The sequence below is a fragment of the Malus domestica genome, chromosome 09 (assembly GCF_042453785.1).
Source record: "Malus domestica chromosome 09, GDT2T_hap1".
NCBI lineage: Eukaryota > Viridiplantae > Streptophyta > Magnoliopsida > Rosales > Rosaceae > Malus > Malus domestica.
Genome location: NC_091669.1, coordinates 2,876,764 through 2,899,345, shown reverse-complemented (window position 1 = coordinate 2,899,345; position 22,582 = coordinate 2,876,764). Strand labels below are relative to the sequence as shown.

The following is a 22,582-nucleotide window of genomic DNA, read 5'->3' as shown; positions in this document are numbered from 1 at the left end:
TATCGTAATATTTAAAGCTATTCGATTTAATAGTCTTTATCAGTTTGAGTTGTAGGGACGTCCTTTCTTCGCCCCCTACTCGTGCATGCATACTTTCTGTTGGCAATTTCTTAAACACGTAGAAGTGCATGAGCCAACTCCTCTATACTACACAGGCATGGAGCCGCTGCATGTCTTTAGCACAACGCTGCAGCAGCATGCGCAATCTCCGAGCCACCCACGCCGTCTTCGTCACCTCCGGCGTCCACCTTAACACCTACGCCGTCAGCAAACTCATCGCCTTCTGCGCATTATCGGACTCCGGCAACCTCCCGTACGCTTCTCTTCTCTTCGAACAAACCCAGACCCTCAATTTGTACATATACAACACTCTCATTAGAGCATATTATCGTAGCTCTGAGCCGCATTTGGCGATGTATTACTTCCATTTGATGTTAAAACAGAGCTGCTTAGAACCCGATAACTATACGTTTAATTTTGTGATACTGGGTTGCGTGAATTGTTCTTGTCTAGTTTCGGGGAAGGAAATTCACAGTTGGGTGGTTAAAAATGGGTTGGTTTTGTTGGATGCTCATGTTCAGACGGCGCTTGTTAGATTGTATGCTGAGTGCAAGGTTTTAGATGATGCCCGGAAGGTGTTTGATGAAATTCATCACAGAGATGTTATACAGTGGAATGTTCTTGTGAATGGGTATTTGAAATGTGGGTTGGCTTCCGAAGCTCTGGAGGTTTTCCGGGAGATGTTGGTATGTGGGTTTGAGCCTGATGACTTTTGTGTTGCTACGGGGCTCGCGGCCTGTGCTAATCTGGGGGCTCTTTGGCAAGGGAAGTGGATTCATGAGTACGTTAAAAAGAGGAAAGAGTTGAAGTCAGACGTGTTTGTTGGGACTGCGCTCGTCGATATGTATGCCAAGTGTGGTTGTATTAATTTGGCTGTGGAAGCCTTTGAGGGAATGTCGAAAAGAAATGCAGTCTCGTGGGCAGCCATGATTGGAGGGTTTGCAGCACACGGATATGCAACTGAAGCGTTTCATTGCTTGGATAGAATGCAGGTGGTGGATGGCCTCAGGCCTGATGGGGTGGTCCTTCTTGGAGTGCTAATGGCTTGTACTCATGCAGGTCTCCTCGAGAAGGGCAAGTCTCTGCTCGAAAACATGAAAACTCAATATGGGATTGTGCCAAAACATGAGCATTATAGCTGTGTTATAGACTTGCTCTGCAAGGCAGGTCAGCTAGAAGAAGCACTTCAGCTTATTAGAAGAATGCCCATGAAGCCACTTGCTTCTGTCTGGGGTGCTTTACTGAGTGGGTGCCGAGTCCATAAGAATGTTGATCTTGCAGAGCTTGCTGTTGAAGAACTTCTACAGCTAGAAAATAAGGACAGCGAAGAAGAAGCCGGTGCTTATGTTCAGTTATCAAACATTTATTTGGGTGCACGGAGAAGTGAAGATGCAGTTAGGATAAGGAAGATGATCGGTGAACGAGGAACCAGGAAGACACCAGGATGCAGTATGATAGAGGTGGATGGAAAAGTTAATGAGTTTGTTTCAGGAGATGTATCACATTTACACCGAGCACAGATATGTGCTATGCTGGAGCTGATATCTGCTGACTTAATTCAGGATTGAAAGGTCTGCATACCTATTGTTAACACTTCTGGTCCTTCTGGATTGCGAATCCTCAAGGATTATGACTTCTCGTTGCCCGTCGGTACTTGCCATAAATTGCTGCTGCTCAAATGTTCTCTTCAAAGTTTCAAGCTTTGTGAGCTTCGCTTGCCACTAGGTTATGTCTGACTAAAGATGCATGGTTGACTTGGTGAGATTGATTGGGAAATATCCCATCACGCTGAATGAGGCAGAAAAGGGTGCGTGAAATTCTTTCCTACGAACAGTTACATCCTGCATATCTTATTCCATGTTATTAACCCTCTAACCCATTTGGATGAAATAATATTTATAATTTGGAGATAAAATCTTTGCAGGATTCGGTTCTAGGATAACGAAGTTGCTGTCGATCACCACATGCAACGAAGACTAGTATGTCGACCCAAAAAAAAGGTTGCCGGTAAATCTGCTTCCTTAGTTCTTTCTTATCATGGAAACGTTAGTAGAGTTGCTAGCGCCATAACACGATTTCCTGATGTATCAGCTCCATGAATTGTATCTTGTATTTCTAATGAGATTAAAGATGAATTGGCTGCATTTGTATTCAACTTACTGATTTCAGTTATACACTTCAACCTCACATTAGGAAGCATACAATCGAAATACAATTGGCCCTGCTAAATTAGACTTGTTTTTTGTTCTCATACATCAAGAATATCGAAAATTGAATAGAGTAATTCCTTCAGGCCCGGGTAAAAAATCTGCTAACGACGTTTCCTTACTTCTTTTGCATGATGTGCTACTTCCTTTCCTATCTATACTCGCAAATTTGAGCAGGTTTGGAGCTGAATGTACAGAATATGAACAAGAAGGTATCTGACGTTGTTAAACAGGTTTTGCAAATCAGTCAAGACTCACTTCCTGCTGGTGAAGGGCTGAAGACGATCATAGTTAAACCACAAGTATAAAACGAAACAAGGAATAAACATACATTTTCGTTAAATATGTATCCCCTAAGAAACACGCATGTATCACATTCACCGATCACGTCTCTCACAGAGGTGAAACCCACTTGTATAGGTTGGTTCTGTGTAAATTGCACATCTGTGATAGAGGTGTTTAACAATGTGATCGACAAATTCGGTACGAAATACTTTAGTTCCAGTAAGTTTTTTGGAATCAGACATCAAACATTTTAGAATTACCAATACGAAAACATGAAAACCCTTTGAAACAATTCTAACCTTTGGACGATGACGGAACTACAACGATATGCATATCGTGGTTGTTTGGCGGAAGATGTAAGCGAAGGGGATAAAGTTTTCCAGTCAGAGGATTGCGTGAACACACAACAATTTCCTCTAATCCGGTTTCTTCCTTCAACTTTTGCTTCAACCCTTCTACCTCACAACCCTTGAATGGGAAGGAAAACTCTTCCGATGAATCCTCAACGTCTCCTTTCTCATTAGCAACACAATAGTAGATCATTCTCCCTGCATCTTTCCTCGGCGAATCATGATCAAATGACTCGCTTGACTGCGTTTAAGAACAAACAATAAGAAGCCAAAAATATAATTAAACTTGATGATCATAGAACTCGTATTTGTTAATTAAAACAAACCTGGTGTTTGGAAGCTCTCGGCGTCCTAAGCTCAATCTTAGATGGAGATGTCGGTTCTGAAGGTGCTGAAGATTTCGAAGGCAATGCATTTTGTTGTGGAGGAGGGGGTTTCGCCACTGGGTGACTTTCTGGAGATTCAACCCGAACCTCTATAACATCTACATCCCACAGAACCCAATCCTGTTTTGCAGTTCTTTGAGGGATATCATGGGTGACAGAGTTTCTCCAAGGCGGTACGCCCCCATTTGCGCGCAAGAACTGGCCATAGGGCGTCCTGAGCCGGACCTGATATCCTTCTTTTACAGGCTCCCATTCAAGGGAAGAATCTAATCTCTTTGGCAGGGTTTGCAGAACTTTCTTGCCTCGCAATCCAAGACGGTATGGCATGCTAGAGGCTGTTAAGTACTTGCCATAACAGCTTTTGAACCGTAAAGTGTTTGCATTTTCGACAAACTCCACCATCCATTTGGCATTCTTTGCCGTGCCTTCGCGATCTTGGAAAACAGTCTCTTGATCCTCGTCTGCTAATAGATACTTTCCGTGGTGGCTCCGGAAGCGTACTGTTCTGGCTTTTTTGAAGAACTCCATATATATGTAGCTCTAGGAAACAATAAGACCGATCAAGTACTGTGATTAAGCACACAAAAACATCAGAGAGATCGATTGAACAAAATGTACAGCGTTAATTGTCAGAAATACGGATTTTCGATTGTATTTTCGTCTTAAATTTTCAATTCGTTTTGTACCCTTGAACTAAAATGGGGAAATGATATGAAGTAAGTTCGCGCCTTGCGTTATGTGTTTGTGAAGGGAAAAGAATTGGAGGCAACGGTTGACAGATGTTGAGGAAATTGAGGAAACTATATATATCTTTTTCTGTTACAAAAAATAAATTCTCTTAGTTGAAAAAGAATTATAGAAAAAGGAGTAACAAACATGTATGATTTTCTCTTGTACAAAATGAGGTGCGTAAAAAGCTTATCAGCAGCTAACGAGGTGGCTAAAAAGCATATTAATAGTTAAGGGGTTATGAACTCTTGATACATATTATTTTGTATAACTAATGTTAGCGTTCTAGTTTCCCAAAAAAAAAAATGTTAGCATTCTTTTTTAAATGTTTAGTTGAAAGCGATTAATCATCAATGTTTGTACCATACTTGACCAATCCCGAAACTACCGAGCACCGGCCAACGCTATACTGTCAAGGACCCAGAAGAGTTCCCCTCCGACCAGGAGGCCAATCACTACTCGACACGTGTCAAGATTAGAAGCCAATCAGAGCGCAGCACGTGTCGACATCAAGAACCAATCATAACATGACACATGTCAATGTGACAAAGCTACAAGTTTTTCTATAAATAGGGGTCATTCCCCCACAATATTGCCGAATGCCATTTTGTGTTAAATCATTCACAAGAACTCACTAAATTGAGAGCTTGATCCTTTGTACTTGTGTAAGCCCTTCACTACTAATAAGAACTCCTCTACTCCGTGGACGTAGCCAATCTGGGTGAACCACGTACATCCTATGTTTGCTTCTCTGTCTCTATTCATTTACGTACTTATCCTCACTAGTGACCGAAGCAACCAAGCGAAGGTCACAAAACCTGACACTTTCTGTTGTACCAAAGTCTTCGCTGATTTTGTGCATCAACATTTGGCGCCGTCTGTGGGAAACGACACTTATTCCTACTCTCTTCAGCTGTGTTAAGCTGGTTTCTATCATTCGTACACTTTCTTTTGATCAGGCATCCCTCTCCAGCATGGGAAGCGAAGGAAGCCACAGCACACAGAATGACACCCCCCTTGCACATAGTGCGAAACAACGAAAGAAGGAAGGAAAACGAGTTCTTCTTCAAGCTAAAGTCGATGAGTTGGAAGCTCAGAACAACAAGATAGCAATGAGGAATGAGGTCCTCCAGGAGCAATATAAGAAGCTCTTCGAGACACTCCACGAAGCTAGGCAAGCTCAGACACGCGAGCTTGTTGCCCCCGTGGAAGTCAACCATCAACTGGGTGCCCTCCAACATGGAGAGTCACATGCATTCGACATAGATATCCCTGATAGGGAACAGATTACCCCTCGACTTGATAATCAACATGAGGCTTCTCTTAACCCAGTTGCTTCGACCCGAACCATGAGAAGTGGAGGGAGACACCTCTTTGCTGAAGGGGCAGAAGGATCGAAAGCCGTCTTTCGCGATTGTCGGGATTTCCTGAAGCAACGTCGAGAGAATTCCATCCATATAAGCTCAAAGATTAATGACCCAAGGATTTCTGAGAGACTCGGTCCCCTGCCACGGCCCAAGCCGGCCACCAATTTGGGGAAGGGGCAACAAGTCCTAGAGAGACATGAGGGTACAGGGGACTCAGAGGTGTTCCGACAGACATACCCTGGAAGCCAGTACAGCGAGTCCAGGGAAAAATCACATGCCCTTGATCAAACCTTCCTAATTCCAATAGGAGATGGAGATTTACGAAAGAAAGCTCCAGTGACACATAACTCCGCTCAGGACCCTCTTGTCCTACAACTTCTTGAGGAAGTAAACAAGTTGAAGGCTGAACGTCAGGCTGAAATACCTGACTGGAACCAACCCAGGCCTGGCCCTCTTACAAGGAGGATCCTCAACACCCCCCTTCAAGCAAAGACAAAGCAAAAGCTTGGCTTGCAACTTTATACTGGAAAAGAGGACCCGATTGAGCACCTTAACCTCTTTGAGTCCACCATGGCATACCGGATGCACACCGACGAAGAGCGATGTCTTCTCTTCCCCTCCACCCTCTCTGGTGGAGCTCTAAATTGGTATTGTCGTCTTACACCTGAGACGGTAGACTCATTTGAGGAATTGCGGAAACTATTTGTTTCCCAACACATTTTCCAAACCGATCGCTTGCACTCTGCAGACGACTTGTACACTATCCGCCAGAAGCCAGACGAGTCATTACGTATGTATGCTGGCCGCTTCAGCCATGAATACTCCCGGTGTGCCGAGGCAGACGACAAGACTGCCCTCAAAGCCTTCACGGCAGGCCTACGTGATTGTTTCTTTAAATACATGATCAATGCCAATACTTGGAAGACTTACTCTGAGGTGATGGCGCAGGCTTATAACCATGCCTCCGCCGAGGCAAAGACATATCAGGAGAAACCCCCTACAACCATCCTTTATCAACAAGTGGGAGGTGGAAGCCAGACTCACCTAAATGAGAAGACCTCGACTTTCCAAACAGCAGTGGCACCTCCCCATGCCTTGCATAATGCTTCACCGAATCAACAGACATATCAATTTCAAGGCAAGAGGAAGGATTTCCATCCTCACCACTCTCCTTCCAGTAAAAAGAGTAAGGGACACTATCCCGATAACCAAGGGTATCGCCACAATAACGCTCGCCCCCAGGCAGTCAATGCAGTGGGTCAAACCCGCGTCAAGATACCCCCTACCCCAAGGTATGAGACATACACGCCCTTGAATGCCACATGCGCGGCCATTTACCCCAGCATAGCTCACCTGGTACCAAAGCCAAAGCCGAGGCACCCAGATTACACGCCCCCGAATAACGCGGGCATGTTTTGTTGCTACCATGAGCATAACGGCCATGATAGCGAGAAATGTATCATCCTCCGTGATCGTATTGAAGCTTTGGCACGAGAAGGAAAAATTGATCAATTCCTTCTTCACCCTCAAAGAGATAACCGTAACCAACGCCAGGTGAATGTCATATATTCCATAAGCGGCGGCACACCCATATCTGAATCTTCCAATAGGGCCATGAAAAACAGTGAACGAATTCTAAGGCCTGGTCACCGAGTGTTTCACGTGGAAGACATCAGGGGAGGGAAGTATCAAAAGCCTAACTGGGATCCGATATGTTTCTACCCTGAGGAAGAAAGAGGCATCATCTACCCTCATAACGACCCATTGATCGTGGAGGCTCATATAGCCAACTTTGATGTTCGACGAATCCTCGTAGACACAAGGGCTTCGGTCAATATCATGTTTGCCGAAGCTTTCAGGGCACTCAGTGTAGCTGAACACTTGCTCGATCGCTCGATTTCTCCTCTGATAAGCTTCTCCGGTGATATCGTGCAACCCTTAGGGAGCATACATTTACCCTTTACTATTGGTACAGGCCCTTACACGGCTACCATTACCACTAACTTCCTAGTGGTTGACTGCCCAACGGCATACAATGTCATCTTTGGGCGCACAGGCATCAATGATCTCAAGGCTATGGTATCCACGCATATGCTGTTGATGAAATTTCCAACCCCCCATGGCAACGGCTACATCAGAGGAGATCAGCTTAGTGCACGATCATGTTACAACACTTCAGTTAAGCAACAACACTTGCCCGGACCCAAGGAAACCCTGTCTGTACATGACCAAGACCAGCCTAGATGAAGCGACCTTGGATCTTCCTGATAGCAACAATCAACCCGATGATCCTCGAGATGACTCTTTCACCCAGCAAGCCCAACCTGCTGAAGAGTTGGAGAAGGTACCTATCTCAAGAGATCATCCAGACCGCATGGTGAATATTGGCACCACATTGTCACCACCCCTTCGGTTAGCATTGATATCTTTTTTAAAAGAGAACACTGAAGTCTTCGCCTGGTCATACGAGGACATGCCAGGCATCTCTCCCGATGTCATATGTCATCGTTTGAGTATTGACCCCAAGATCAAGCCGGTGAGACAGAAGCGAAGATCTTATGACGCTGAACGATACGAGGCAATGAAAGCAGAAGTTGAAAAACTCAAAGGCATAGGCTTTGTCCGCGAAGTCAATTACCCGACATGGGTAGCAAATGTGGTCCTTGTTAGGAAAAATCCGACCAAAGAAAGTCTTTCGCTTCAAAAGGTCTTGTGGAGGATGTGTGTTGACTACACCGACCTAAACAAAGGGTGTCCGAAAGATAGTTTCCCTCTTCCTCTTATTGACAGGCTTATAGACTCTACGGCAGGGTGTGAGCTCTTGAGCTTTATGGACGCTTATTTAGGATACAACCAAATCCTCATGAACCCCTCAGACCAAGAACACACAGCCTTCACTACTGACAGGGGACTATATTGCTATAAAGTCATGCCTTTCGGCCTAAAGAATGCAGGAGCAACTTATCAGAGACTGGTCAATTCAATGTTCGCCGAACAAATTGGGAAGAACATGGAAGTTTACGTTGATGATATGCTAGTCAAAAGCAAACATGCTGACCAACACATCACCAACCTATCTGAAACTTTCACCATTCTAAAGAGGTATCGAATGAGGTTGAACCCCAACAAATGTGCCTTCGGCGTGGGCTCTGGCAAATTCTTAGGCTTCATGATTAGCCAACGAGGCATTGAAGCTAACCCTGAAAAGATCAAAGCAATCCTCGACATGAAAGAGCCAATAACTTCAAAAGACATCCAAAGCCTTACTGGCAAGGTGGCAGCCTTAACCAGATTCATCTCTAAGGCCACAGACAGATGTGCTCTTTTCTTCAAAGCACTCAAGGGAAATAAGAAGTACATTACATGGACGGAGGAATGTGCCAAGGCATTCAGGAACCTCAAAGAGTACATGAGTAAAGCCCCTCTGCTCTCCAAACCAGAAGTTGGTGACACTCTCATCATCTATCTATCGGTTTCGGCTTCAGCAGTCAGTTCTGTTCTTATTCGAATGGACAGTGGTGTCGAACGGCCCGTCTACTACGCTAGCAAGGCCCTACAAGATGCGGAGACACGATACTCCAACATTGAGAAATTAGCTCTAGCATTGGTCATGTCTGCTCGGAAACTTCGCCCTTATTTCCAAGCACACGCCATCATCGTGCTTACCAATCACCCTCTTCGACAGATACTCCAGAGTCCTGACACGTCTGGGCGAATGATCAAATGGGCGATAGCATTGGGTGAGTTTGACATCTCCTACCAACCAAAACCAGCCGAAAAAGGTCAAGCAGTAGCAGATTTCATCGCCGACTTCACATATCCTGTTGACATTGCTTCTACACCTGACGCAGTAGCTTCATTACCATCGGAAGCTCAGAAAGTAGAATCAACGACCTCAGCATGGAGTCTGTATGTTGATGGCTCATCCAACCAACAGGGCTGTGGAGCGGGACTAGTCTTGACTACGCCCGACAAAGTAGCAATGGAGTATGCTCTTCGTTTCAAATTCAAGGCATCAAACAATGAGGTCGAGTATGAAGCCCTTCTAGCAGGATTACGTTTGGCCAAACACCTCGGGGTTAAACAAATTGATATTTTCAGTGACTCCCAATTAGTGGTCAACCAGGTTACCAACAACTTTGATGCTAAGGACAGCTCCATGGCAGCATATCTTGCGCAAACACAACTTTTGCTCAAGCACTTCCACTACCAGATCACCCAAGTTCCTCGAGCGGCAAACAGTCATGCAGACGCCCTGGCTCGCCTCGCCTCAGCTGTGGAAGACAAGATTGGAAGAAAAATTCATGTCGAACTGTTGGCAGCACCAAGCACCATGGCCGCAGAAGTATGCAACTTACAACAGGGGGATAGTTGGATCACCCCGATCTATAATTTCCTTGCTCATGGCACCCTCCCAAATGATAAAGTCCAGGCTAAGCAAATTCGATACAAGTCTACCCGCTACCTGATCATCAATGATCAACTCTATAAGCGAGGTTTTAGCCTGCCATACTTAAGGTGTCTTACGCCTGCCGAGGCGGAAATCATCCTTCGGGAAATACATGAGGGAGTCTGTGGAGATCATGCTGGATCTCGGTCCCTAGCACACAAGACTTTTCGCCAAGGATATTACTGGCCAACACTCCACCAGGATGCCATCAAAGTATCCCGCTCATGTGACAAATGTCAACGATATGCAACTATTCCTCATTCCCCTCCAGAGCCTCTTACTCCTATGATCAGCCCTTGGCCCTTCGCCCAGTGGGGACTTGATTTGATCGGCCCAATGCTGGCAGGGAAGGGCAAAGTCTGTTACGCAGTCGTTGTAGTGGACTACTTCACAAAGTGGGCCGAAGTAGAACCCTTGGCAACCATTACTGAGGCAAAGATAGAAGACTTCGTGTGGAAGAACATCCTTTGTAGATTCGGCATTCCCAATGCGATAGTCACTGACAATGGGCGATAGTTTGACAACAAGAAGTTCAGGTTGTTCTGCTCTAAGTTCAACATCAACTTATGCTTTGCCTCTCCAGCTCATCCCCAGTCTAATGGACAAGTTGAGGCCATCAACAAAATAATCAAGCGCACTTTGAAAACCAGCTTGGACAAAGCTAAAGGCTGTTGGCCAGAATTTGTACCCCAAGTTCTTTGGTCATATCGCACTTCATATCGGACTTCAACAGGAGAAACTCCATTCTCACTTGCCTTTGGCACAGAGGCGGTTGTCCCTGTTGAGCTCGAGCAAGCAACATTCCGAGTCCAGAACTACATTCAAAGTGAAAATGACAAACAACTCACCCTCAACTTGGATTTAGTCGAGGAACACAGAAACCAAGCTCACTTGAGGAATGTCGCCTACAAGCAGCGCATCTCCAACTATTATGACTCTAGGGTCAAGCCTCGTTCTTTCAAAATAGGAGACTGGGTCTTAAAGAAAAGATTACTCTGCGACAGAGTCCCGAGTGAAGGCACACTTAGTCCAAACTGGGATGGACCGTATGAAGTCATTGGCATCAGTCGCCCTGGCTCTTACACACTTAGAAGCTCCGATGGCAAGACCCTTGGCCATCCATGGAACGCTGATCACTTGAAGTACTACTACAAATAGACTCACGATGTACAAGTGTTGAGCTATAGCCGTTCGGCATCCTATGTAATGAAGGCCATTTGGCAATGAATTCAATAAAGAGGTAATTTAGCCAACTCAGCCCTCACTCTTTTACATTCCTAGCAAGGGAACACTCAAGTGTTGAAACCTCAAAGCAGATATATCCAACACGAAACAAAATCTAAGTATGTGTCGACAAGACTATACAAAGAAAGGAACAACCAAACAATGGCTTATATCCAAACAATAGATCTATTCATACATAGCCAAACATGCATTAATAATAGTGCAAACACTCATAAACACCTAAAATCCAAAACTCTCAAGCTTATAACATGGGCACATGTTATACACACATCAGACTACTACATCCAGAATACATGCAGATAGTAAAGACACTGCTATTCATTCTCATCTGAAGCCGAACCCCTGGCAGTATCACTCCGCATCCTACCATCATCCTCTGCATCCCCAAGATCCTCTTCACCATGCTGAGTCTGTGCATCAGCATTACCTTCATTATCAGACTCATCTTCGCTGCTAGGATCAACAGCAAGGACAAATGTCTCGCCCTTTCGATGATGCTCATCTATATCTTCGTGGTATTTTCGAAGAATGCTCCCATCATCATAACGATCAAGGACGGCCATCCATTTCCTTTTTTCAAAGCGAGCTTCTTGAGCACAGTAGGGTTTAATAGCAAGATGAAAGGTCGAAGAACTTAAGTATTCTTGCACAGCAGCCTCCCTTTCAGTTGGAATGCTCTTCTCCAGTTCAGAAATCTCAACTAAGGCACCATCCAATTCTCCCCTAACCTTGGATACCTCCAAGGTAGCCACCTCAAACTGTTTTTTAGTTGCCTCAAACAATTTCTTAAGCCTTAGGTTCTCACCATTTCGCCTTTTCAAGCTCTCCATGGTTTCGTCCTTCAGTTGGAGAGCCTGAGTCAAAAGTCCCTTATTCCTTCGGGCCTCGTCCACAAGCTGCTTATTCTCCTTCAGTTTTGCCTTGTACCGCTCAACCTCTTGCAGTCTGTCGTGATACTCGGCCATGACCTGCATGGCAAGATGATCATCACTACCTAAATAATGATAATAAAGAGGAAAAAGTAAGGAAATGACAAAGTAACACTCACATATGAAGACAGCTTCAACATCCGGTCGCAATCTGATTCATCCTTAGCTAAGGGCTCTCCGAGCTCATCGAAGGCGAATCGACGCCCTGCCAAGCAATTGTTGATATCCCCAAAATCCTTTGGCCGCGTGGCAACCCTAAAGTCCTTCCACGGGACACTGCCAGCTCTTTCCTTGCCTTTCCCCTCATGGCGGGAACCAGGATCACTTTCCTGGACAGTGTGCTCCATAGTAAGAGGAGGAGGCAACAGTCGGCTCCCTTCTCCTGCAACTACGGCAGCAGCATTTTCAACGGCCTCGACTCCAGTCTTCCTAAAGGCAGGCCCCTTAAGGACCCCATCTTGGGACTTAGGTCTAACGGATGGTTCCCCTCGGAACTTATGAATTTTCTTATGCGGTAGGATGTCTTCCGAAGGAACTAACACTGGTGCTTTCCTTTTATGGGTGCTAGTCCCTGTTTTCTTGCTTACCTTCTCCACTGCATAAGGAAAATCAAAATAAGAAATACAACTTTCCAAATAAAGTAAGGAAAAGAGCAAAGTTTACATGAAGGATACAACTTACTCGATCGTCCCTGGCTCTCGGAAACTAAGGGTTGGAAACCGTACCGACGAAATAAGGGTCGTAGCTTGCTTAAGTGTCTATCCTCTTTGGGCACCCTCAACACCTTTTCTATGTCAGATAGCTCCTGCCCAAACAGTTTGATGGTGCCCCGCGTCACTACATGAAGCAAAGTGTTAGAAGCAAGAAAAGACCACAACAAATAGCAAATAGTACGAACGGTTGATACATTACAACCTACAGTCTGGAAGTGAGTAAGCACACGTCGCTCAGGCGTGACACCCTTATCATACTCCCAATCATTATACAGAAAGCACCAACGGTTTTTCCATGTGTAGTATGCCTTTTTCTTACCATACACAATACGCTCTCTCTCACTCCGACATGCACACTCGGCATAACCAGTGCATGATTTTGCTGGGCGCATCTTGTAACAGTAACGCCACTGATGGAAGGAAGGCTCACACAACCCACACTCCATCCAAATGATATAAAATCCAATCAAAGTATCCCAGAAACCAGGATTGAGTTGCCCAGGTGCATATCCGATCAAAGATAACATCTTTTGCAACCACGGATGTAAAGGTAGTCTCACCCCTAAAGTCAGTAATATCTGGGTGTAGAACATAACATGACCCTGGGGAGGCTCAGAAGGCCATTCTTCATCATGTACCAAACGTATCCCTACACTACGAGGGATATTACATGACTGCCTTAGCGCCTCAACCTGCTTCTCATTATTTAACAAGTTATTCTTTAGATGGTCTGCTGTGAACTCAGAGCGAACTATGGGTATGGCATCAAAAACAACCCCCTCACCCAACGCCATGGAGGAAGAACTAGTAATAGCTAAAGTTCGACGGTTGGGAAGATCATCTAATGTTTCTCTAGTACAGGACTCTAACAAAGACCCTGAAGACTCCGACATTGCAGACTCAGACTTAGAGCTAAAGCTAGAAGAGCCCTCATCACTAGAACTTCCAGGCTCTGACATCTACAATAAGAAGAAACAAATTCTATCACTACATGCATGATCAAAACATAAGGAAGTTCCTATATTACCCACATGAAGATGGTGCAAAGCGATGCCGGAACCCTTCTCAATCAGAAAGCAATCCGTCTTCCACAGTCACTACAAAACAAGCAAATGAAGACCGTGTCAAGCGCCAAAAAAAAAAAAAAAAAAAAAAAAACAGCTTCATCCAAAAAGCTTCACCTCCAAAACTTCACCCGAAAAGCTTCACCTCCAAAACTTCACCCAAAAAGCTTCATCCAAAAAGTTTCACCCAAAAAGCTTCACCTAAAAAAGCTTCACCCAAAAAAACTTCACCTCCAAAAAGCTTCACCCAAACAGCTTCACCTAAAAAAGCTTCACCCACAAAGCTTCACCTAAAAAGCTTCACCCACAAAGCTTCACCCAAAAAACTTCACCCGAAAAGCTTCACTTAAAAAAGCTTCACCTACAAAGCTTAACCTAAAAAAGCTTCACCTAGAAAGCTTCACCTACATCGCTTCACCCAGAAAGCTTCATCTACAAAGCTTCACCATCAAAGCTTCACCTCCAAAGCTTCACCTACAAAGCTTCAACACAAAACCTTGCTCCAAATAAACAAATTTTGTTCACAAAACCCAAGATGCCCTCTTCCGCCTCCTTTCATCTATCAAATTTCTGCAACCTCTGCTCTTCTCCAATGGAGCTGAATTTTGGACACCCTATAGTTTTTGAGCATATGAACAACTTTCAAGAAGGAACCATTTCTGTTTGAGCGACGGAAATTAAGGTGTTGAAGCTCCAAACATGACAGTCGGATTCTTGCAGATTTCGAAGCTGCTGTGATGTGTCGAAGATCTGGAAATATTTAACCATTAGTTCATTCTGAATTTGTGATATGTTATGAAAGAGACGATGAGGAACAACTTCAATGAAGAAAGCATGCTGATCTGAACAATAGAAAATGGAGTTTCGAAGCTCACAACAAATCTGACGGGTTGACAGAAAAATAATAACCAGTCATTCATCATACCTGAATTTCTTGAGTTATACAGCTCCGAGGGATCTCAAATTTGGATATGTTGTAGTTCACAAGCTGAGGAACAACTTCAATGAAGAAAGCATGCTGATCTGAGCAAGAGAAAATAGAGTTTCAAAGCTCACAACAAATCTGACGGGTTGACAGAAAAATAATAACCAGTCATTCATCATACCTGAATTTCTTGAGTTATACAGCTCCGAGGGATCTCAAATTTGGATATGTTATAGTTCACAAGCTGAGGAACAACTTCAATGAAGAAAGCATGCTGATCTGAGCAAGAGAAAATAGAGTTTCAAAGCTCACAACAAATCTGACGGGTTGACAGAAAAATAATAACCAGTCATTCATCATACCTGCATTTCTTGAGTTATACAGCTCCGAGGGATCTCAATTTTGGATATGTTGTAGTTCACAAGTTAAGGAACAACTTCGATGAAGAAAGTATGTTGATCTGAGCAAGAGAAAATGGAGTTTTTGAAGCTCACAACAAGTCTGACGCGTTGATATACAAATGACGAACAATCACTCATCATACCTGAATTTCTGGAGTTGTACTGCTCCGATGGATCTCCAATTCGGATATGTTGTAGTTCACGAGCTAAGGAACAACTTTCATGAAGATGGTTTTGCGATTTGAGCCACAGAAAATGGTGTTATATTGAAGAGCTACCACTCCCTCTACGTAGACACCCTCCTTGGTTTACCTAGCTCCAACACCCACATTTCCTTCAACAAGACTGCAGCAAATCCGATTGTGAGGAAAGATGGCAATCTTTCCAGCCAAAAAGGAAAGGCAAAGCAAAAGAAAATTAAACACATTGATGGCATATTATGAAAGAAGAAAAGGAAAAGTAGTACATGATGATGAAGTGTGGGAACAACATCATGACAAATGATGATGAGTCATGCTTTCCCCCCTCCTTGGATTCGGCTGAAAACATCCCCCTATTTGGATTCAGCTGAAAACATCCCACTCAGTCGACAAAGAAAAAAAAAAAAAAAAAAAAGGGCCTAGGCCTCCACTTCTTTGGGCCTAACACATCTTCATAACAAAAAAAACAATATATGAAGAACGAGCCCTGGGTTACCACTTCGAAAAGAAACAAGTGAAGTTTTCCTACTCATGACATTGACTACTAGCTAGACACCTCATTCGGCAACTCTCTTCGCCTGAAGACTTGGGGGACTCCCACCATATGCTACTGCACCTTGACACTCGGCAGTCTCACAACCACTCAGTGACTTGGATTTTTCAAGTCTCCAACCGAGAAGTTTTCCTCACTCGGGAAATTAAGGGAACACTACCTCAAACTACATGCTTCACTCACAAAGCTTCAACAATACAGGTTTCAACAAAAGCAAAAAATTCAAAGAACTTTATGAAGAAGGCTTTGGTGTATTTAACACAATATGTTGAAATGAAGCAAAGCTTATTTATTAATATTTTCGATAAGCCACAAATATGTACATATACATGAGTCAAAATAAACAAACAAAAGGAAGCCTTCACAAAGGTTGCTTAGGGGAAGTCTCAGCAGTCGGTAGAGCCCCAGAAAGAGAAAGCACCGGAGGGTGGTTATCCGGAGCCTCAGTACTTGACAAAACCCCAGAAGGAGGAGGCATTGGAGGTTCATCATTTGAAGCTTCATTACCAGGTACAGCCCCAGAGGACGAAGGCAATAAATGCCTTTGGAACAAACCCACAAACCGCTGATGATCAAGTAAAACCTTACCATCAGATTCCTTCATCTGGTCAAGCTTCCTCTTCATGTTTGTAGCATAGTCATGGGCGAGCCGGTGCAACTGCTTATTCTCATGCTTGAGCCCTCTAATCTCCTGTTTGAGACTCATCACTTCAGCAGCCAATGATTCAACTTGGCGGGTTCTAGCAAATAGGCGTTGGGCCATATTAGACACAGAACCTGCACACTGAACACTAAGAGCCAGAGAGTCCTTAACAGCCAACTCATCAGACCGTTTGGAAAGTAGTCTGTTATCTTTGGGAGTGAGAAGGTTCCTGGCCACCACTGCAGCGGTCATATCATTCTTCATCACAGAATCCCCAACGGTAAGAGGACCAGTAGGGGATATGAAGGATGGGCGCCATATGTTGTCTGGAGAAGGCGTGGCTATCTCTTCTCCAAGGTTCAAGTCAAAACGACGGTCGGAGGGTCCAGACATTTTCAAATGTGTTGAAGAAGGAAGAGGTCAGACAAATCAAGATCTTAGAAGTGCAAGAAATGAGCTTCTACTGGTAGAGATTCAAGTGTGCTGTGGAACTTAATGCCAGCCTCTATAAAAATCTGCACTCGACGGAGCTTCAGAAATCGAAGAGGCGTTTGCTTTCTCAAAAGCTGGGCTGCTCAGAGACCACGAGGGCCGATCTCAGAAATCGAAGAAGCACCTGCTTTTTCAGCCTCGTCAGCACCTGTCACATGCACACTCAGCTTTGCGGAAATTACGGGCAATCTGTCGAAGATTTCTGGTGAAGTAGAAAGCACGTGAATCTTACTGTTCAATCACCGCTCTCCATATGCACCATCAACTCCTCGGGTACCACATATAACTTTGTCAAAGATCTCTGACAAAGTTTAGGCACGAGAATTTCGAAGTTCCAGCTACCCTACTATTACCCATAAGGGTAAAGGAACAGCACCACTGCTTGACAACTGGAAAGTCCCTATGTGTGTCGACCTCCGTGTTTTGCGGCAAGACAGGTTGGCAAGAACGTCCAACCTTTACTCACATTCGAGAAAAGACTCCCAACATAATTACTTTCTCAAAAACCGGAGTAGCATCGCTTTCCGAATCTCGAGAGTCAGATCCTCGACGGGATTGCTTGTTCGAAAACCGAAGAGGCACAACTCTCAGAACTTCGAGAGCCAGATTTCCTTAGATAAAGCTTGTCTGTAATCTTCACACGTAACATCAGCTTTCCAGATACCACATACCACTTTTTCAAAGTGCTCTGACAAAATTAAAACACGTGAAGCTGGCAGCTCCCACTACATTGTTGTGACCAAGAAGGGTAAAGGAATAGCATTACTACTTGTTATTGGGAAATCCCTATATACATTGACCTCCCTCCTCAACGGACAGAAAAACCTGCAAAAATGCTCAACCCTTTCTCGCATTCGAAAAGGCACCCTCAACATAACCTCTCGAAATACTCAGCTTTATTTCCCCCCGATAATACCTCAGCAAATAAGCCACACCAAGAACAAGAGTATCTCATATCATCAGGGTCGAAAGCAAGAGTATCCCATATCATGCTTTCTCCCTGTCTTTGTCTTTGTCCTTGTCCACACCTGCAGGACAAGGAGAAAGAGAGCAGTCAGTCGGAACCTGAAATCAAACCTCCAATTTGGAACTGACTGCCTGGAGCCTTTGCCTGGTTGCTTACTTAGCATTGCTCTCGAGTACTCATCCTCAACTGCTGTCAAGGTCACGAATTCCACCGGCAAATACCTCATGACAGTTGATCAGATATTGGCTCTTTACACTGAAGCTGCCAAGCGTGGATGAGTCACTATGAAGGAATGTTCTGAAGGACCATTTAAATGCAAAGGTTGCACACCACTTCTGCCATGCAAAAGATTGAAGCAGAAGGTTCAACGGTGAGCTGAAACAGATCACTACAGCACGACACCTTTCCATACCACATTCATTATTCCGTCAACAGCAAAAGTATCCCATATCATCAAGGTCGAACGTACTCTAGATTGGATGGACTTGTTTTGACCCTCAAATTTTTGAGTCGGCCTTATACTCTGAAGGGCACCAGAAAACCCTCCAGCACAGTTCAAGAATAAGCCTGTGGAAAGTTACTTCTTCAAAAGCAAAAGTATCTCATATCATCTCTTATCCATTTGCTTCTCCTTATCCTGGCAGTTGAATGAGAGACAAGGAGAAGGAGAACAATCAACCGGAAGCCGAAGTCAAACCTCTGATCCTGGGTTGCTTACTTGGAAGTTTGACTGCTTACCTTGTCTGTCACCTCTTTCGGCAGATCTCCTAGCTCGGCGACTTGGGGGACTCCTACTATAGGGTTTGTATCACACTTGACTAAGCCCGAAACTACAACTAAGCTTCAAGTGAAATTGATACATTACCTTGTGCGTCAACATCAGCTAAATACACCATTCCCGGATGGAGGAAAGGTACTTCCAGAGAAGGGCAGATGAAGATCAGACCACACTTCGGTACTTAGAAGTTTCGTGATTACTCAAGGGATTGGATCTTGCAAGTCCCCAACCGAGGAGTTTCCCTCACTCGGGAACTTAGGGGAGCACTGTTTGTACCATACTTGACCAATCCCGAAACTACCGAGCACCGGCCAACGCTATACTGTCAAGGACCCAGAAGAGTTCCCCTCCGACTAGGAGGCCAATCACTACTCGACACGTGTCAAGATTAGAAGCCAATCAAAGCGCAGCACGTGTCGACATCAAGAACCAATCATAACATGACACATGTCAATGTGACAAAGCTACAAGTTTTTCTATAAATAGGGGTCATTCCCCCACAATATTGCCGAATGCCATTTTGTGTTAAATCATTCACAAGAACTCACTAAATTGAGAGCTTGATCCTTTGTACTTGTGTAAGCCCTTCACTACTAATAAGAACTCCTCTACTCCGTGGACGTAGCCAATCTGGGTGAACCACGTACATCCTGTGTTTGCTTCTCTGTCTCTATTCATTTACGTACTTATCCTCACTAGTGACCGAAGCAACCAAGCGAAGGTCACAAAACCTGACACTTTCTGTTGTACCAAAGTCTTCGCTGATTTTGTGCATCAACAATCAATATTAATGAGATTTTTTTTATCTTAAAAAGAAATGTAATATTGAAGAAACTACAGTCAATTTCCTTAATCGCTAATCAATTTTTGGAAATTTGTTTCAGCCAAACACAAAAACTTAGCTGAAATCCAAAATCCAAAATCCAATTGGAGGATTTTAGCTTCATTTAATAGAAACGGTAATACATAAGGCAAAATCCAATTGATTGGTGATAGTGCGTGTGTAAAATTTTTGTTTTTTGTTTTTTGTCAAGAAAATTCCAAAATCCTCCGATTTCGTTCTAGATCGAATGGGCACTTCGCACTTATTGATTCCAAAATCGCACCTAAGAGACTGAATCCACAAATCAGAGGAAAACAGTGGTAATAGCCAACCCACAAGCAACAGAGCCAACCCACAAGCAACATCCGAGCTGAAACTCTACACACTTACCGAGAAATACGCGTCAACTCGCGTTTAAGATGAGTAGTTGCAGACATGGGTTGATGTTGGACCGAGGGAGAGGAGAGGACTTTAACGAGTGAGGATGGAGAAACTAAGCCAAGTGGGAAGGGTGGACATTGGAGTGATGCTTGATGAGAATCATGGTGCATGGGCCGGAAAGAAACGAACTTCAGAGTTAAGGATTTTGAAATCTAAGGCAAAAGCGAGTGGAGGAAGGGGAGATCTGAGACGGAGATCAGGGAAAACGCTGAGACAAAAGCTCAGAAAGGAACCTTATAACACAAAAGCTCACAAGTAAAGGGAACGACGAGGGGATGGGGAGGGAAAAAGGTGGGTTGACAACTTGCCACCGACCCCAAGCCAAAGGCAGGGCCGACGGCTTGGGAATAGTTCTGTGTATTTTGCTCTAGGGTTAGGCGAGAGAGAGAGAGAGAGAAGTCTTCTATGTGTTGCGTGTGTGTAAATATATAACTTAGTCTATTTTGTAGATAGAAGATCATCTGATCATTCATACAAATCATACAAGTACAACCCTAATTTTCTTGCATACATATCATATTTCCTAATTAATAACCCCAAACTCCAACGTCATGTTATGTATTTTTTTTATCCGAATCCGATATATGATCTTTGGGTGAAGAAAGATCAACGCCGGCTGGAGAGTCTGGCTGTGTTTGTGAAGATTCCGACCGCGAAACAGACGGTGGATCCGGTTCTGTTGGATCTTGTGTTGCAGTAGTACTATAACAACTAGCACTATCATTAACATTATCAACGTTCCTTTGTTCTTGTTCTTGTTGTTCACGAATCTCCACAACTTCCACATCCCACAGAACCCAATCTCTCATCACACCTCTACACGGATTGTCGTGCGTGATCGTGTCTTTCCAAGGCGGCACGTTACACCCGCTTGCACGCAAGAATTGCCCGTTCGCCGTCTTCATCTTCCACTTGAACCCGTCTCTTACCGGCTCCCATTCCACTATCGGATCCAACGTCTTTGGCGTGGTTTGCAGGACCTTGTTGCATTTGATCCCTAGAATGAACGGCGTGCTTAACGCCGTTAAGTATTTCCCGAAACAGCTCTTCAATCGCAATGCATTTGGATTATCGCTAATTAACTCCACCGTCCACCGCGCGTTCTGCAACGTTCCCTCGCGGTTCTGCCACACCGACACTTGATCGTCATCGGCTAATAGGTATTTGTTTTGGTGGCTTCGAAATCGTACCACCTTGGCTTTTTTGAGAAAATCCATACAGTTATTGCATGCACTGATCTGAATCATTAACCACAACGTATTAATTATATAGATAATTAGGGTTATGCATGCATGCATGCATGCATGCATGATTGAGCAAAAATACGTCGGGTATATAAATTTGAATTAATTTATACCTCAAATAAAATCGGCTGCAAATTTACGCATTGCCGTCGGTGGCGGTGCTCAATGGAAGAATCAGAAAATAAGACGGAATAGGAAGAGAAGGAATTAGAGGCAAAATATGGCCAAAAGTTTGAGGCAGCACTTGAGGAACTGAAAGGGAGAGGCATACAATACAAGTAAAGGGATGGTTATGATCGAATTATGAAATTAATGAAAATTTATATAAAGCCAGTACGTGTAAAAGTAAAAACACACATCAATTTGTGGTAAATTATGTAGATTTGAGCTTAGTTAAATTGCATAATTTGAATGAATTTAGCGTTGAAGTACCTGTATAAAAAAATGCGTGGTTAGTATTTTTTTTATTACAAACAATTACTTTTTTTAGAATCAATTAATTATGAATTATTTGGAAATACTTTTAAAATGATTAAAAACGTTTTTGGTGAAATTGATTTTAGCTTTCAAAAGCATCAATTAGAAGGAACCAGCATTAGATTTGTGCTATATGCTTTTTTTTTCAGGAAGCACATCAAATGCTTTTTCAAGATTCACTTAAATTTTTACTAAAAATTGGTTTCAAAAACATTTTCATTCATTTTAAAGCAATTTCAAACAAGGCATTAATTAATCAAGAGCCAAAAAAAAAGGGGGGGGGGGGAGAAAAAATGATTAGTTGATATAATAGAAGATAGATGCGGGGTAATTCTCTTGGCTTATATTGGTTCCGTCCACACAATTTCTACTTCCTAAACAATTTTATAGTACGTTTTTTTATCGTTGCAGTTGTCTACGGGAAACATACTGCGTGGATGTTATGGAGTTTATACAACTTGGCCGCCAAATCTTTCACTTTCCACCTCTCGAACGCACTCAACTTCACATGATGATCAAACCCTATTCAAATTTTACTTAAGCTATAATATATCCTTAATTAATTAGGTTGATTATACTCCTTCAAGCAGTTGGACGGATATGTATACTTATATATATATATATATATATATATATATATATATATATATATATATATATATTATGGATTGAATAAAAGGAAAACTAATGAAAATGACTTGAAAACTTTGAGTTTTAAAGATAAGAACAAAATAAAGGGTAAAGTGAATAGTACCATGATTAACTTTTTAGTGTAAAAATGTGGTTTTTCGTTAAAGTGAACAGTACCGAGATCTTTTCGTTAAAGTTCCCTTGAATAAAAGGTGGAACATAT

At 43.4% G+C, this 22,582-nt stretch overlaps 4 protein-coding genes across 5 annotated transcripts in view; 1 reads left to right on the top strand and 3 right to left on the bottom strand.

Moving 5' to 3' along the window:
- Positions 1–4: 4 nt before the first annotated feature.
- LOC103411184 (pentatricopeptide repeat-containing protein At3g28660-like) lies at positions 5–2,215 on the top strand. The gene is made up of 2 exons (XM_070805420.1): positions 5–1,867; positions 1,985–2,215. Exon 1 carries the CDS (start codon positions 129–131, stop codon positions 1,626–1,628), a length of 1,500 nt encoding a protein of 499 aa, XP_070661521.1. The 5' UTR covers positions 5–128; the 3' UTR covers positions 1,629–1,867; positions 1,985–2,215.
- LOC103404401 (uncharacterized) lies at positions 2,185–4,030 on the bottom strand. Of its 2 annotated transcripts, none has more exons than XM_029096716.2 (3): positions 3,229–4,030; positions 2,852–3,143; positions 2,185–2,528 (listed from the first exon to the last, which is right to left on the bottom strand). In XM_029096716.2, the coding sequence occupies exons 1-3, from the start codon at positions 3,814–3,816 to the stop codon at positions 2,515–2,517; spliced, it is 894 nt and encodes a 297-aa protein (XP_028952549.2). In that variant the 5' UTR covers positions 3,817–4,030; the 3' UTR covers positions 2,185–2,514. The 2 variants fall into 2 exon arrangements, with proteins under 2 accessions (XP_028952549.2, XP_070661522.1); XM_070805421.1 differs by having other exon boundaries at positions 2,185–2,542; positions 3,229–4,028.
- A 7,168-nt stretch (positions 4,031–11,198) lies between these two features.
- The window catches only part of LOC139188037 (uncharacterized), a 57,632-nt gene continuing 46,248 nt past the window's right edge, over positions 11,199–22,582 (bottom strand). The window contains exons 4-7 of the mRNA XM_070804997.1: positions 13,753–13,818; positions 12,690–12,845; positions 12,128–12,603; positions 11,199–12,047 (exon numbers count right to left, since the gene is read on the bottom strand). Of these exons, the coding sequence (XP_070661098.1) occupies positions 11,394–12,047; positions 12,128–12,603; position 12,690 (1,131 nt within the window). The 5' untranslated portion in view covers positions 12,691–12,845; positions 13,753–13,818 and the 3' untranslated portion in view covers positions 11,199–11,393. The remainder of the gene's footprint in view (positions 12,048–12,127; positions 12,604–12,689; positions 12,846–13,752; positions 13,819–22,582) is intronic.
- On the bottom strand, positions 20,426–21,536 carry LOC103442321 (uncharacterized). The gene is made up of 2 exons (XM_008381099.4): positions 21,366–21,536; positions 20,426–21,246 (listed from the first exon to the last, which is right to left on the bottom strand). The coding sequence occupies exons 1-2, from the start codon at positions 21,519–21,521 to the stop codon at positions 20,563–20,565; spliced, it is 840 nt and encodes a 279-aa protein (XP_008379321.3). The 5' UTR covers positions 21,522–21,536; the 3' UTR covers positions 20,426–20,562.

Excerpts from the sequence above, each read along its gene's own strand:
- LOC103411184 (XM_070805420.1), top strand. The coding sequence starts at position 129 with ATGAGCCAACTCCTCTATACTACACAGGCATGGAGCCGCTGCATGTCT.
- LOC103404401 (XM_070805421.1), bottom strand. The coding sequence starts at position 3,816 with ATGGAGTTCTTCAAAAAAGCCAGAACAGTACGCTTCCGGAGCCACCAC. Across the intron at positions 3,144-3,228 it reads CGAGAGCTTCCAAACACCAG|TCAAGCGAGTCATTTGATCA; the intron begins GTTTGTTTTAAT and ends TCTTAAACGCAG. Across the intron at positions 2,543-2,851 it reads AGTTCCGTCATCGTCCAAAG|CCCTTCACCAGCAGGAAGTG; the intron begins GTTAGAATTGTT and ends GATCGTCTTCAG.
- LOC103442321 (XM_008381099.4), bottom strand. The coding sequence starts at position 21,521 with ATGCCTCTCCCTTTCAGTTCCTCAAGTGCTGCCTCAAACTTTTGGCCA. Across the intron at positions 21,247-21,365 it reads TGCAGCCGATTTTATTTGAG|ATCAGTGCATGCAATAACTG; the intron begins GTATAAATTAAT and ends TTAATGATTCAG.